General features: G+C 36.2%; 1 protein-coding gene and 1 long non-coding RNA gene across 3 annotated transcripts; both read right to left on the bottom strand.

The window, feature by feature from the left end:
- Positions 1–221: 221 nt before the first annotated feature.
- Positions 222–9,504, bottom strand: LOC110441920. The gene is made up of 9 exons (XM_021485229.1): positions 9,419–9,504; positions 6,085–6,176; positions 3,820–3,891; positions 3,440–3,560; positions 2,672–2,763; positions 1,890–1,958; positions 1,600–1,762; positions 813–910; positions 222–397 (listed from the first exon to the last, which is right to left on the bottom strand). Exons 1-9 carry the CDS (start codon positions 9,471–9,473, stop codon positions 266–268), a joined length of 894 nt encoding a protein of 297 aa, XP_021340904.1. The 5' UTR covers positions 9,474–9,504; the 3' UTR covers positions 222–265.
- A 2,657-nt stretch (positions 9,505–12,161) lies between these two features.
- On the bottom strand, positions 12,162–15,923 carry LOC110441923. 2 transcript variants are annotated; one of them, XR_002461964.1, is made up of 2 exons: positions 14,565–15,923; positions 12,162–14,402 (listed from the first exon to the last, which is right to left on the bottom strand). It is a non-coding gene; the product is annotated as an uncharacterized LOC110441923 (long non-coding RNA). The 2 variants fall into 2 exon arrangements; XR_002461965.1 differs by having other exon boundaries at positions 12,162–14,380.
- Positions 15,924–17,375: the final 1,452 nt, after the last annotated feature.

Below are 17,375 nucleotides of genomic sequence, written 5' to 3'. Positions count from 1 at the left end.
AATGTATGCATAATCGTTCACATATGACAGATTATATTCCGTTTTATGCAATCCTGTATTTCTTTATTGGAAGCCTAATGGTCTGAGTAATTAGTTAAATAAATCAATGCGTATTATATGTTATACTCAGTTAAACAATGAACGTAAATAAACAAACACGTGCAAGTGTTATCAAATATAATTATAAGAAAACATTTGTTTTTATTGAAATGGAAGACCATTCTGTTTAAACTATTGAAACTGATCGTATATGATAACCATTTAGTTACTGTAAAATGACGATATTACCGTTTCTAAATGTTTTTTGTTGGCGGTCTTTCAGTAGCGAGTGAATGAAATCTAGTTGATCTTGTGACTCGACGATTGGTAGGTGAGTGTTGGCCCGCTCACAAATGGCCTGTCTCCATATATGAATATTGAATGAAAATGAGAAATAATAGGTGGCTCTGAGCATATATTGATACGTCAAACCTGAATGGCCACCAACTTAAAGTACGAAACATTTGATAAAGAAAAATAGGTCAGTATGCCATTCCATATGTCGTACATACCTGGTCTGTCAGAGTAATTAACAATGTGGCTGTTTGGGAACGTCAGTTTTATGTATTTTTATTTATAAATCGTACACCAATGGCGTGCCATCCAGTGCAAACATTGTCAATAAACTTCCTTGGTACCTCTGTATTAAGCCAATAGTCACATAGCGATATTAATTCATCATAGATTACTGATTTTACAACACTAGTTTTTCTGACTTTTATCCACAGCACATTTCGGAACTCTTCTGAACTACAAATATGGGTACTTGTTACCTTAGCGGCGTGCCAGGTTGTCAGCCCTGTATCCTCATGTCTACAGTACTTCACGTTATTGTAAATATCAGATATCCAACCTGAGGCACAGCTGGCAGCTAAAAATAACAAAAACATCATTAGAAGATAGTCACAGGGTTAATAAGAGGTAAACAATAAAAACAGCAGGTACAAGTCAGTTAAATACACTTTATTTTGTTATGTTTGTTTTCTACCTGATATATAAACTGTCTTTACGTGTACGAGACAGATAATTACTTTGATGCATTCAACTGTCGAAATAGTCATCGAAGTGGAAAACAACCTTGCTATAGATGTTTTTAAGCATTCCTTTATTTTAAAGTTTCTGTATTCACACTTATGCGGATCTTGGTTTTGTCAATGTTTAATGAAAAAATAGTTTTTGTTTTGTTTCTGTTACTAGAAATATTCTTTTACGCATAACAAGCCTATATTTTTAATTCATTTATGAGAAAGTAAAATCGGATAAAAGTTATGAGTATAAAACATAAATATCTAACCACCTCAGGAAAATAAATATCTAACCACCTCAGGAAAACATTGGTGACATTGTAATTCTAAGACAAAATATCAACAGGTCATCTACAATCTACAAATGAAATTATTTCCCTTCCTTTTTTCTACTAGACTTTATATAAATTCAAATATGTAAGCGAATACAAGCAGATCGGTTAGAAAATTTGAACTATGACATCGTTGCTTGAAGTCACCAAACAACTTTCTAAACATCATGTTAACCTACTCTCCATATGTAGCTTACATGTACCTGTGGTCTTTGTCGTTCGAGATGTCACTGTGGTAACTGCACGTGTTGTCGTGGGAAGTGTAGTGCCAATGCTGGGGACACTCGATGACGTCATCGATACATTTAAATTATTATTGCAGAGGGAGGAATGGCAGCACCTTGAGATGTCAGACTGGGCGCATTGCTGAAATGGTAAGTATATTAGGTGATCATTATAAAAAAAACAAAAAAAAACGCGGCGTCAGTAAAAGTTCTGCCTTAAATGATAAGTTTAAGAAATGATAAACATTGAGCACACTCGATTTACTTACCGATACAGGCAAACATCCACTGGTGTAGAGGCTATCTGGACCAAAGGCTGTTTTTGATATGAAACACGTCTGTCGATGTAGTTCAATTGGGACCACAAATATGAACAAGAAATGACAACATGAAGAAACGTTTTATTTACAATTCAGTGTATAGATATTATGTAATGTCAGATCTTTTATTGAAAAAAAAACCACTACAGCCTACCGGACTTAATTTCTTTCTCATTTCTTCAGATAGCTAACTATCTTGATTAACACTTTTTTTTACCCTAAGCATCCTTGCGTAATCTGGTTGTAAAGGATTTGTGGTTCCAGAAACAAATAGGACCTATACATGGAACCTGAATCAGGAAATATTTCTTACGTCTGTACTTACGACCGCTAATATTGTTACATTGAGTACATCAATGTAAGTCTTACAAGCTTGTTCTGTGTCTTCGTTACACAACTCGATCAGTGTAATAGCATGTTTTAAGAAATGTGAAAATATAGATTGTTCATACATGATATCTGGATGGGATCAAAACTAAGTCGAGTAGATATTTGTGAAACAAAGTTTAAATATAGATTTTTTAGTAAACACACTGTCGACTATCATAACATACATATGGTTTGAACTCTTCTTCATATAAATGAATAAGAAGTATTTTTCCCCCAAGAGGATTTTTAGCAAAGCATGTTAAATGTACGTTAATAATGTCAAAAGTGATTTAATAATTCCTAGATATTTTCTCAAAATTCATGTCATTAATGTCAAATCCTAGTATGCATTGATCACCCACCTGGTCCTGGCTACACACTGTCACGTCATCACAAGAATTCGGAGTTCTGTGTTGAGCACAATTGTAGCATATCTTATTGTGAGAATCAAAACCTGCAAACAATCAAATTAGTAAGACACAGCGTCACAATATCTCTTTTCTCAAATATCTTAAATAATGTTGATCTCTCTTCGTTAAAGGTTTTGTTTTAATTGACCAAAACTGCTAAGATACTGTAATAGTAGCCAAAACTTCCTAGTAACAGTTATAATTTTGCTTTGCTCATGGAATCAAGTTTAAATAGACAGTGGCCAACCGATTCAAGCGCGTACAAATAATTAAAGTATGATATACCAACACAATATCATTCTTGTTACAAAGTGCATTATCGTTACATACCTAATGTTCCACACCGATGTTGGATACAAAGCGTGGTATCGTTACATACCTACAGTTCTACAACAATGCTGGTTACAAAGTGTAGTATCGTTACATACCTAATGTTTCACACCCATGCTGGTTACAAAGCGTGGTTTGTTACATACCTACAGTTCTACAACAATGCTGGTTACAAAGTGGGGTATCGTTACATACCTAATGTTCCACACCCATGCTGGTTACAAAGTGCAGTATCGTTACATACCTAATGTTCCACACCGATGTTGGATACAAAGCGTGGTATCGTTACATACCTACTGTTCCAGACCAATGTTCGATACAAAGCGTGGTATCGATACATACCTAATGTCCACACCCATGCTGGTTACAAAGCGTGGTATCGTTACATACCTAATGTTCCACACCCATGCTGGTTACAAAGTGCAGTATCGTTACAGCAACCAACACACAAAGCGGCTTCATCGACCCCTACAGACATACGGCGGCCATTGCTCGATGAACCACCACACGTCTTCAACATTTTGAAAGAAATCATTTCTTTTGTTTATGGCTTATACTCTTCTCCATAACATGTATTAACATGTAAATAAAAGTAGACATTCTACTTTTGCGTCAAAACAAAAGGGTAAAATTGAAATTCTATACGGAATCAGTTAACAAATAGCAATGAAGATGGTGCAGCAAAACAAAACATAAGATCTGAACATCAACAAATAACGAACTTTGATATTGTGAATATAAAATTCCAATGAAGGAATACGCATACTCACATGTGCTGCCTTACATCCTAATCTGTACCAGATTACCGCACTACTGGTCACATATTTTGTTGTAACACATTTCTGAAAAAATCAAAACGAATGCCCTTTACTATGTTAAACACCAGTATTTGTCACATGGCAAAAGAAATCCCTGCTTACTTTTTTCAGTTTATCATATGGAGTTAAAGTAGTCCAAATGCATTATCCGAATTCTTCAGATGTATTTAGACGAGAAATTCATATTACATATTAACAATAATTGTAGTGACATTCCTTTAACTCTAGCACTAGAAAAGCCTCGCGTTCAATAAAAAAAAAAGTCGTCTGCTATTTTAAAAACATGCCACACCATATCAATTTGAATAACAGTACATGATATTGTTACATTTTACCCTCTCACCTCTCCTTCATGTCTCCTTGATAGCAATGTCCTCGAGTCGAACTCAACGATAGTTATAGCTATGCATTTTAACTAATAACTTTTCTGGAGATTGGTTAAAGGACATTTTAACTCATAACTTTTCTGGAGATTAGTTAAAGGGCATTTTAACTAATTACTTTTATGGAAATTAGTTAAAGGACATTTTAATTTATAACTTTTCTGGAGATTAGTTAAAGGACTTTTTAACTAATAACTTTTCTGGAGATTAGTTAAAGGACATTTTAACTAATAACTTTTCTGGAGATTCGTTAAAGGACATTTTAAATAATATGGTTAATTCTACCCTTTGATTTAAGAATAAAGAAATTTCAGAAAAATTTGGATGTTGCGGCTTTGAATATAAACGCCCTTGTGAGTATGTAACGTATCTAAAGAGCAATAACTCTATAACTCTTACCACCTATAAGTGTCGTCTACAAATATTTAACAACATTTCTGAGTTCGCCTCTCAAACTTTTATGTCATTGATTAAGTTTGTTTCTCCCACAACCACTATTGGTTCCCTCTTTCCCGATTCATTGGATACACCTTCATAGGTGAATTTTCTAATAATGACGTCCAGTAACAATGATTTGCGACGTCATTTTTTATTGTGACGGCATAGTTCAAAGTAATTTCCCCTATCAGACAAATCAGCAATTTAAGAATTAACTAACTCGAACTAGATAAACATGACAACCAACCGTTTCTTGATGGGGTAACTTCTTTTTTTCATCGTAATGTAAATATGACGAATAGAAAAGTTTGATACAAGAGTTCATATTTCGATCCCCATTGTCTCGGAAACTGTAAATTCCCTTGGAGATGTCATGGAAAGTAAAATGCTCAGTGTTTGCCACCTTGTGGATGACAAAAGAAGACTAATTTTATCTTTGAGTACCTCAAAGAATTTTGCGACAGCATAACGGTAAAAGTTGACCGGTTTTGAGGTCGAATGTCGCTATTCTGTAATCTTCAAAGGACAGACACATGTATCGTCCTAGCAATTTGGTATTCTTTTATGTGTGACCAATCAAACTGCTAGTTGATTGCCTTCAATTTCGACTGACAAATTGGTAAAGAGCTGAAATGAGAGTGACTGCGAGGATGTAGACTATGATGCCTTTTGAAAACTCTATAAAGACATTACTAGGTTATCACAATAAACATTGGTTTATGGAAGAGTCACTTAACTGGCTTGTTATGTCATGTTCCATTGCCATCTATTTGTTATTATAATGAAGCAGAAGCAGAAACGTAAGATTGAGAAATACCTTGACTGAAAAATATAAAATATGCATGTATCTAAATATAAAATAGAAAGTCAATTTCATGATGGTAGTGTGTACCCACAACCAGAACCTGTTTTTTATTGGAGTATTAAAAATACTAGGAAACAGTGTTCTACTATACACTAATTGTACAGATGCTTTCATATGTAAAATAATTACAAGAAATATATAGGTCAAGGTAACTCCAGGTCCCTTAAATCAAAGAAAGCAAATATTTTATAGCGCCATATGACCAGTATGAACAGTCCTGGTCTGAAGTGTGTCTTAACGTATAAAGAACACAACAAAGAGAAAGGTTTCGTCAAGATAAACTTTTTGTGCATGAGTAAATGAACTTCATGAATAAGAATTTAATACCGTATCCTTTAGTTCTGTATAGAAAATATAAAATATTGTGCCAACACTTCATCATTAATTACGTCAATGTTTTTCTCTTTAGATAAGCTTAATTTGGTAAATATAAAAAAAACAAGTAAGCGTTACAATGTTTCAAATAGTTTTCCTTTCTTTAAAGCAACGCAAATGATTGAATTTCGTTGTGTGTCTCTATTGAGTCCATACCTCGTGAACGCCACATCTTGTTACGTGTCCACAGTCACGAGGCAGCACCACCTTATCACAACTGAGACAAAGCTGACCATCTCCTACAAGACCTGAAACAACATCAAAAATATTATAATATACTGCACAACACATTGTCACAGCTGAGACAGAGCTGACCATCTACTACCAGACCTGAAACAACATCAAACACATTATAATATACTACACAACACATTGTCACAGCTGAGACATAGCTGACCGTCTCCTAACAGGCCTTAAACACATCGCAAACATTATAATACACTGTACAACACATTGTCACAGCTGAGACATAGCTGACCATCTCCTACAAGACCTGTAGCCACATAAAAAGTATTATAACATATTGTACAACACGTTGTAACAGCTGAGACATAGCTGACCATCTCCTACCAGACCTTAAACACATCGCAAACATTAAAATACACTGTACAACACAATATCACAGCTGAGACATAGCTGACCATCTCCTACCAGACCTTAAACACATCGCAAACATTAAAATACACTGTACAACACAATATCACAGCGGAGACATAGCTGACCATCTCCTACCAGACCTTAACCACATCGCAAACATTATAATACACCGACAACACATTGTCATAGCTGAGACATAGTTGACCGTCTCCTACCAGGCCTTGAACACATCGCAAACATTAAAATACATTGTACAACACATTGTCACAGCCGAGACATAGCTGACCATCTCCTACCAGACCTTAAACACATCGCAAACATTATAATACACCGATAACACATTGTCATAGCTGAGACATAGCTAACCGTCTCCTACCAGACCTTGAACACATCGCAAACTTTAAAATACACTGAACAACACAATATCACAGCTGAGACATAGCTGACCGGCTCCTACCAGACCTTAACCACATCGCAAACATTATAATACACCGACAACACATTGTCATAGCTGAGACATAGCTGACCGTCTCCTACCAGACCTTAAACACATTGCAAACATTATAATACACTGTACAACACATTGTCATAGTTGAGATATAGTTGACCGTCTCCTACCAGGCCTTGAACACATCGCAAACATTAAAATACACTGTACAACACATTGTCACAGCTGAGACATAGCTGACAATCTCCTACAAGACCTGTAGCCACATAAAAAGTATTATAACAAATTGTACAACACGTTGTAACAGCTGAGATATAGCTGACCGTCTCCTACCAGACCTTAAATACATCGCAAACATTAAAATACACTGTACAACACATTGTCACAGCTGAGACATAGCTGACCATCTCCTACCAGACCTTAAACACATCGCAAACATTAAAATACACTGTACAACACATTGTCACAGCTGAGACATAGCTGACTGTCTCATACCAGACCTTAAACACATCGCAAACATTATAATACACCGACAACACATTGTCATAGCTGAGCCATAGCTGACCGTCTCCTACCAGACCTTAAACACATCCCAAACATTATAATACACTGTACAAAACATTGTCATAGCTGAGACATAGTTGACCGTCTCCTAACAGGCCTTAAACACATCGCAAACATTAAAATACACTGTACAACACATTGTCACAGCTGAGACATAGCTGACCATCTCCTACAAGACCTGTAGCCGCATAAAAAGTATTATAACATATTGTACAACACTTTGTAACAGCTGAGACATAGCTGACCGTCTCCTATCAGACCTTAAACACATCGCAAACATTAAAATACACTGTACAACACATTGTCACAGCTGAGAAATAGCTGACCATCTCCTACCAGACCTTAAACACATCGCAAACAATAAATACACTGTACATCACATTGTCACAGCTGAGACATAGCTGACCATCTCCTACAAGACCTGTAGTCACATAAAAAGTATTATAACAAATTGTACAACACGTTGTAACAGCTGAGACATAGCTGACCGTCTCCTACCAAACCTTAAACACATCGCAAACATTAAAATACACTGTACAACACATTGTCACAGCTGAGACATAGCTGACCATCTCCTACCAAACCTTAAACACATCGCAAACATTAAAATACACTGTACAACACATTGTCACAGCTGAGACATACCTGACCGTCTCCTACAAGACCTGTAGCCACATAAAACGTATTATAACATATTGTACAACACGTTGTAACAGCTGAGACATAGCTGACCGTCTCCTTTCAGACCTTAAACACATCGCAAACATTAAAATACACTGTACAACACATTGTCACAGCTGAGACATAGCTGACTGTCACCTACCAGACCTTAAACACATCGCAAACATCAAAATACACTGTACAACACATTGTAACAGCTGAGACATAGCTGACCGTCTCCTTTCAGACCTTAAACACACCGCAAACATTAAAATACACTGTACAACACATTGTAACAGCTGAGACATAGCTGACCGTCTCCTATCAGACCTTAAACACATCGCAAACATTATAATACACCGACAACACATTGGCATAGCTGAGACATAGCTGACCGTCTCATATCAGACCTTAAACACATCGCAAACATTATAATACACCGACAACACATTGGCATAGCTGAGACATAGCTGACCGTCTCCTTTCAGACCTTAAACACATCGCAAACAATAAATACACTGTACATCACATTGTCACAGCTGAGACATAGCTGACCGTCTCCTTTCAGACCTTAAACACACCGCAAACATTAAAATACACTGTACAACACATTGTCACAGCTGAGACAGAGCTGACCGTGTCCTACTAGACCTAAAACAGCAGTATTATAATATGCTGTGTATTGGATTTATTGAAGCCGATATCTCAAGCATGTTGAAGTGGAGAACACGCACATGTACTGTACCTTTAAACAGAAGATTTACGAAATATGTCTTTAAGTGTTATGATATAACTGTTGGCCAAGATGTATTTATACACTCTAATACATACAGTATGGCATATTATCCGAGATATAAAGGATACATTTCAGTCTTGATGTTAATGTTGACAACAAAGCTATCATATCGCCATCTTTCTATGTGGTTTCGTTTGATCCATGATCTATAATTAATCGGATATCGTGATTTCCCAAACAACATTTTAAACAGACAACAAACCTTAACGGGAAAATTTTTAGATAATGTGGATAACAAGGCAAACAAATATTTTTTTATATATCTTGTATAAATATATTTCTGAGTTCTTGTTCATCGAAAATTAGTAGTTCGTCTATTTAAGAGCAACCTGGTCGTGAACAACTCGTTTTTTTTAATAAAATACATATTGATATATTTGTTTTGAAACTATCGCCCCCTTCATTTTTTACAATAAGTGACTCACCTTCAGCTATATGTAACAGCACAAATATCAGTGGGAACCAACTGGTGGTCGCCATTGTCTTATCTCAGACACTTATCGTAGTCCTGTCTACCAGGTCCTCTACTGACACGACCCTTGGCTGTTGTGTATTCATTATCATGTCACCTCCCATAATCACAGGAAATACGAGGAAATGAACCGTGTATTTGATCATTTAGAACATCGAGGCAGCAAAACAGTCAAAGTGCACATTTGCTTTATCATCTCTTCCATTTAGACGCAGTAGTGACACTCATGTCAAGAAAATAAATATATCAAAGGTACGAAACGTGTGTAAATACATAGACAGCATAAGCCTTTAAATCATAACTGTATAACTTTTGATTACAACAAATAATGTATTTTTAAACAAGAATTTCATTCAAACCGTGCCAAAATAAGTTACAATTAAAACATTACGACCGACCTCAGGGAATGATGGTCCACCTACAGAGGAAACCATCTTGTGACGTTAATTGATAACTACGGTCGTACCCGATTGTAAAATGGTGTTTATCGACGCAGAGAGCCAACACTGTAGACGTTGACTGCAGCATACGGCTACTAGTTAAGGACTCATCATCTTCATCAAAGGTCAAAAGAAAGGAAGTCGTAAGTGTTTCGAAACGTAAGTAGAAACACATCCACAGGGGAAGCCTGTCAAACCCTTTCACCCATTTACCTGGCCAGGTTTCCTACCCAAGGCTTCGGTTTGCGTTTAGAACATGAACCATCAGCACTATGGCCAGATTTAACAATATAAAATTTAAGTTTCAGCCAAGATTTAAATGTTCCTTGTGCTTTAGATCGTTGGTGACTTAATGTAATTGATGGGAGGCACACAATCACTTTTGATGCCTGCCTACTCTCATCCTTTCGGAACAAATGGTATTTAAAAAGTAACGGATATATTCATGTATATATCGCCGCAATTCTCAAAGTAGGGGTTATCCCAATCATAGTTCGTATAAGCTAAAACCACCAAAAAAGGGGACGACTTTAAGATATGCTGAGTGATTTCTTCATAATCGTTGTTACCTAGCCGTGGATAGGTGACGCCAGGGATATTCAAAGTGGTATATCGTGGTAATAGAGTCACACATTATTACGGTTGACATATCAAATGCTATGTTTCATCTCTAATGCATTAGAACACCCGGTATCAGTCCACCCATTACATCATTAATAATAATAATAATAATAATAAATAATAATTCGAGGTTCTTATATACCGCTTAATCACAACCTAGTTCGTAGGTTGTCTCAAAGCGTTTCACAAATTATTATCCGTGGTTATAAGGCCTTAGCAACCAGACAATACCTTGTCCAACTCCCGTTGGGAGCTTACAGCCGGAGCTGCCATTTCGGCGCTAACAGCAAGCATTCAACAATTCTAGCACTGCCCAACCACGTACTCATTTACAGCTGAGTAGACTGGAACAAGCGGAGTAAAGTATCTTTCTCAAAGCTACAACACAGTACCGTGCCGTGATTAGAACACGTAACCCTCGGTCACGATCCAGGCGTCCTACCGCTAGACTACCGTGCCTCCAAATGTCTTAATGTTTTATTTATTCTATTGTGACCTCACAACAAGGTAAACCCTATCGCCACCTCATAAATGAAGAAGACTTTAAGTAACATATCTTGATTACCTCATAAGTAGAATCTTATATTAGTTTACATTTCATATGGGATCAAAGAACCTCGTAGTTATATCTCTCTTGAGACTATCTAACATGTATAACTGATAGCCTGATAAACTAGTCACAAACCTTATAGGAATTGCAATTATATGCAGGATATTAAACTGGTTATCTTATATTCAATAGTAAAAACAAGTATCATCACTATCCAGAAGAGGAGGAAAACTTTGTTTCACATTATTGTCTCTTTTTTCGACGGCAATTTCTTTCGTGAAAACCGCTTGCTAATCCTTTCTGTCAACGTTTCTCCTGATAACCGTGTATCTGTTGCCTCTGTTTAATACAGTTATGACAATCGTGATACAGAGTTAGTTATCCTCTGACACATATGACGATGGTTTGAATAAGACTTCCAATTCTATAAAAATTGACTGTTTTTTCCACGTATTATCATGTAAATGGCTTCTTGTACAATTCTCGAGACATAAAAAGCAACAATTAAATGATGCTACATATAAGATTAGTATTTAATAGGGTCAGAACACGCCTTGAGTGTAAACTATAATTGAAATGCATTAAATGCGGGACTGTCATTGTTTGCCTTGGTTATTGCTCTGAAGCTGTTTTTGATTGTTAAACAACTTGTCTCCATCATTTTTTCTTTTCCTTTCCCCTCAGTGTCGTCTTTTCATGTTGACTTCACTCTTCCCTTTCGTGCTTGCATTGTAGCAGCTATTCAACTTTCAATTAAAAATAAAAACAACTTTGTAAGCTTAAACGAGTTTTATTTCTTTACATTCATGTCGGTCTACGATATAAACAATTGTCATATAGGAATATACACCCGATACAAGTAGGTTATCTACAAAAAACATAATCGGAAAATACCAACTGTGAGGCTTTTCAACTTGTCTCGAGTGGAAATATCATACAAATGAATGATAACATGCATGATGTCTATTGGACATATATAATAAATGGTCGATTCGTGGCGTCTGACAACACCTCTATGGAGAGTATGTTTCATGATAACGAGAAAATATACCAAGACAACAATCACTCCTAACAGAGTGTGGGCATAACGGAATCTCTCCTTAGCGTTTACCATGACCAGAGTACAACTTTAGGGGCAGCACATTCCTTCATTTAACGTGATCTCTCCTTAGTATTTACCATGGCCAGAGTACAACTTTAGGGGCAGCACACACCTTCATTTAACGTGATGTCTCCTTAGCGTTTACCATGACCAGAGTACAACTTTAGGGGCAGCACACTCCTTCATTTAACGTGATTTCTCCTTAGTATTTACTATGACCAGAGTACAACTTTAGTGGCAGCACACTCCTTCATTTAACGTGATCTTTCCTTAGCGTTTACCATGACCAGAGTACAACTTTAGGGGCAGCACACTCCTTCTTTACACGTGATCTCTCCTTAGTATTTACCATGACAATAGTACAACTTTAGGGGCAGCACACTACTTCATTTAACGTGATCTCTCCTTAGCGTTTACCATGACCAGAGTACAACTTTAGGGGCAGCACAATCCTTCATTTAACGTGATCTCTTCTTAGCGTTTACCATGACCAGAGTACAACTTTAGGGGCAGCACACTCCTTCATTTAACGTGATCTCTCCTTAGCGTTTACCATGACCAGAGTACAACTTTAGGGGCAGCACACTCCTTCATTTAACGTGATCTCTCCTTAGCGTTTACCATGACCAGAGTACAACTTTAGGGGCAGCACACTCCTTCATTTAACGTGATCTCTCCTTAGCGTTTACCATGACCAGAGTACAACTTTAGGGGCAGCACACTCCTTCATTTAACGTGATCTCTCCTTAGCGTTTACCATGACCAGAGTACAACTTTAGGGGCAGCACACTCCTTCATTTAACGTGATCTCTCCTTAGCGTTTACCATGACCAGAGTACAACTTTAGGGGCAGCACACTCCTTCATTTAACGTGATCTCTCCTTAGCGTTTACCATGACCAGAGTACAACTTTAGGGGCAGCACACTCCTTCATTTAACGTGATCTCTCCTTAGCGTTTACCATGACCAGAGTACAACTTTAGGGGCAGCACACTCCTTCATTTAACGTGATCTCTCCTTAGCGTTTACCATGACCAGAGTACAACTTTAGGGGCAGCACACTCCTTCATTTAACGTGATCTCTCCTTAGCGTTTACCATGACCAGAGTACAACTTTAGGGGCAGCACACTCCTTCATTTAACGTGATCTCTCCTTAGCGTTTACCATGACCAGAGTACAACTTTAGGGGCAGCACACTCCTTCATTTAACGTGATCTCTCCTTAGCGTTTACCATGACCAGAGTACAACTTTAGGGGCAGCACACTCCTTCATTTAACGTGATCTCTCCTTAGCGTTTACCATGGCCAGAGTACAACTTTAGGGGCAGCACACTCCTTCATTTAACGTGATCTCTCCTTAGCGTTTACCATGACAATAGTACAACTTTAGGGGCAGCACACTCCTTCATTATTTGTTAATACGATAGTTATTTGATGTATATAAGAACTTCCACCTGATCAAAGGCGCAACATGTATAGTCATGTCCTAATTGAATCACAATAATATTCGGCAATACAACGCACATTGTAAATATTGATTGAATAACCGATCAATAAAATTAAATCAATAACAAACAACTGAACGATAAATACAGTTAAATCAACGACAGGCACCCAAGACTTAGGATACGGGCAATATTTATGAAATTGTATGAACACGAATAGAAAATCGAATGTGCATTATGTATGCCCAAAATATGAAGACTATTGAAATGCATAAATCTGGAACAAGTTATCTACCTTTGTACGTGACAGAAAATAAATCATCACATGAAATAAATGTGACAACGCGACAAAATGTCCACTTTAATCATCATCAAAAACAAAGTTTACAATGTTATATGACAAAAGGATGAACTTGAGATAGTTATGGAGCCAGTGATTTAATTCAATACACCCGTAAAGTAAAGCAATAATTGTACACGGTAACACATGGAAGAGGTAACGTATGGTATCACTAATGTTATATTTCATCAAACGAATCAGTTAGGAGGACACATGTATTTGTGAAAGGTTAAGTCAACATATGGAAGTCGGTTAGTGCTACCTTGGGTGTCGGTTAGTGCTACCTAGTGTGTCGGTTAGTGCTACCTAGTGTGTCGGTTAGTGCTACCTAGTGTGTCGGTTAGTGCTACCTAGTGTGTCGGTTCGTGCTACCTAGTGTGCCGGTTAGTGCTACCTAGTGTGTCGGTTAGTGCTACCTAGTGTGTCAGTTAGTGCTACCTAGTGGGTTGGTTAGTGTCGGGTAGTGCTACCTAGTGTGTTGGTTTGTGTCGGTTAGTGCTAGCTAGTGTGTTGGTTAGTGCTATCTAGTGGGTCGGTTAGTGCTACCTTGTGTGTCGGTTAGTGCTACCTAGTGTGTTGGTTAGTGTCGGTTAGTGCTACCTAGTGTGTCGGTTAGTGCTACCTAGTGTGTCAGTTAGTGCTACCTAGTGTGTCGGTAGTATGACAGTCTAGCTACATTGTGTATACGATTATCATAGATTGAAGTTGTTTTTCTAATTTATTGACATTTAGTTCCACTGATGTTGCAATAGAGAAAATAATGAACATGATTTGTTTAGATCTCTGTATCGACAGACCACTTTGTATGCTTCCATATATTTTGTATATGTCATGTATGTCACTTTATTTAACAACATTTGGAGTAAAACCACTGGTTGATCGGCACATTTCGCTCTTTTTAAAATTTGACGTAGTTAGTTTTTATCCATACAGCCGATTGATTGTGAACTTATTGTGTTTAATGGGAAAAAAGCCTCCGCAATATAAATTATATTTTCATTTGATGTGCCAATGCCCTTCAATATCCTTTCATTGAGGACAGTCATTTATGAGAGCATAACTGTCACTGTGTATTGCCGTGTATGAATATAGAGCCCAAGAATGACTGCTAACATTGTGCGTCAATAACAGTTTTCACAAAGAGAATAATATTTAAACCTTTTCTGGCACTTTAATCGACGTTTATTTAATCTGAGTGTTTCATTCATTTCAAGTACTATTTATTGTCTTACAAACATCATTAATAAATCGGATATGATGGAGTAGGTATTGGTCGCCAAAACAGTGGTATTTTAATTGTTCGGGCAAATTATTAACCGTAGTTGTAATTTTCAAATGAAAGCGACTTTTTAAGCAATTAACAATGAAATAAGCTAAACCAAACTAAACTCTCGTAAACAGGTATGTCGTAATAATGATACACGTAAATATATCGATGTCATTATAACACAATACTATATCGTAATCACGACATAACTATGGCATAATTACGATACACATATAAGAGGCTATGTCATTATAACAAGATAACTAAATCGTAATCACGACATGACTATAGCGTAATTACGATACATATATATGTAGCTATGTCATTATAACAAGATAACTAAATCGTAATCACGAGATGAGTATGACGTAATAATGTCATTATAACAAAATAACTAAAATGAAATCACGACATGACTATGGCGTAATAACGACACACATATATGTAGCTATGTCATTATAACAAGATAACTAAATCCTAATCACGACATCACTATGGCGTAATTAAGATACACATATAAGAACCTATGTCATTATAACAAGTTAACTAAATCGTAATCACGACATGACTATAGCGTAATTACGATACATATATATGTAGCTATGTCATTATAACAAGATAACTAAATCGTAATCACGACATAACTATAGCGTAATTCCAATACACATATATGTAGCTATGTCATTTATAACAAGAAAACTAAATCGTAATCACGACATGACTATGGCGTAATCACAATACCATTTTAAGTAGCTATGTCATTTTAACAAGATAACCAAAAATCGTAATCACGATATAACTGTAACGTAATTACGATACACATATATGTAGCTTTGTCATTATAACAAGATAACTAAATCGTAATCACGACATCACTGTAACGTAATTACGATACACATATATGTAGCTATGTCATTATAACAAGATAACTAAATAGTAATCACGACATGACTATAGCGTAATTGCGATACACATATAAGTAGCTATGTCATTATAACAAGATAACAAAATCGTAATCACGACATCACTATGGCGTAATTAAGATATACATATAAGTAGCGATGTCATTATAACAAGATAACTAAATCGTAATAACGACATGACTATGGCGTAATTACAATACCATTTTAAGTAGCTGTGTCATTTTAACAAGATAACCAAAAATCGTAATCACGATATAACTGTAACGTAATTACGATACACACATATGTAGCTATGTCATTATAACAAGATAAATAAATCGTAATCACGACATGACTATGGCGTAATTACAATACCATTTTAAGTAGCTGTGTCATTTTAACAAGATAACCAAAAATCGTAATCACGATATAACTGTAACGTAATTACGATACACATATATGTAGCGATGTCATTATAACAAGATAACTAAATCGTAATCACGACATCACTATGGCGTAATTAAGATATACATATGAGTAGCTATGTCATTATAACAAGATAACTAGATCCTAATCACGACATCACTATGGCGTAATTAAGATATACATATAAGTAGCGATGTCATTATAACAAGATAACTAAATCGTAATCACGACATGACTATAGCGTAATTGCGATACTTATATATGTAGTTATGTCATTATAACAAGATAACTAAATCGTAATCACGACATGACTATGGCGTAATTACATTACCATTTTAAGTAGCTATGTCATTTTAACAAGATAACCCAAAATCGTAATCACGACATAACTGTAACGTAATTACGATACACACATATGTAGCTATGTCATTATAACAAGATAACTAAATCGTAATCACGACATCACTGTAACGTAATTACGATACACATATATATAGCTTTGTCATTATAACAAGATAACTAAATCGTAATCACGACATCACTGTAACGTAATTACGATACACATATATGTAGCTTTGTCATTATAACAAGATAACTAAATCGTAATCACGACATGACTATGGCGTAATTACATTACCATTTTAAGTAGCTATGTCATTTTAACAAGATAACCAAAAATCGTAATCACGATATAACTGTAACGTAATTACGATACACACATATGTAGCTATGTCATTATAACAAGATAAATAAATCGTAATCACGACATGACTATGGCGTAATTACAATACCAATATAAGTTGCTACATATGTATG

Source organism: Mizuhopecten yessoensis, unplaced genomic scaffold (genome assembly GCF_002113885.1).
Source record: "Mizuhopecten yessoensis strain PY_sf001 unplaced genomic scaffold, ASM211388v2 scaffold716167, whole genome shotgun sequence".
In the NCBI taxonomy this organism is placed as follows: domain Eukaryota; kingdom Metazoa; phylum Mollusca; class Bivalvia; order Pectinida; family Pectinidae; genus Mizuhopecten; species Mizuhopecten yessoensis.
The sequence above is the reverse complement of the archived record's forward strand: the minus strand, read 5'-3'. Positions and strand labels throughout refer to the sequence as shown.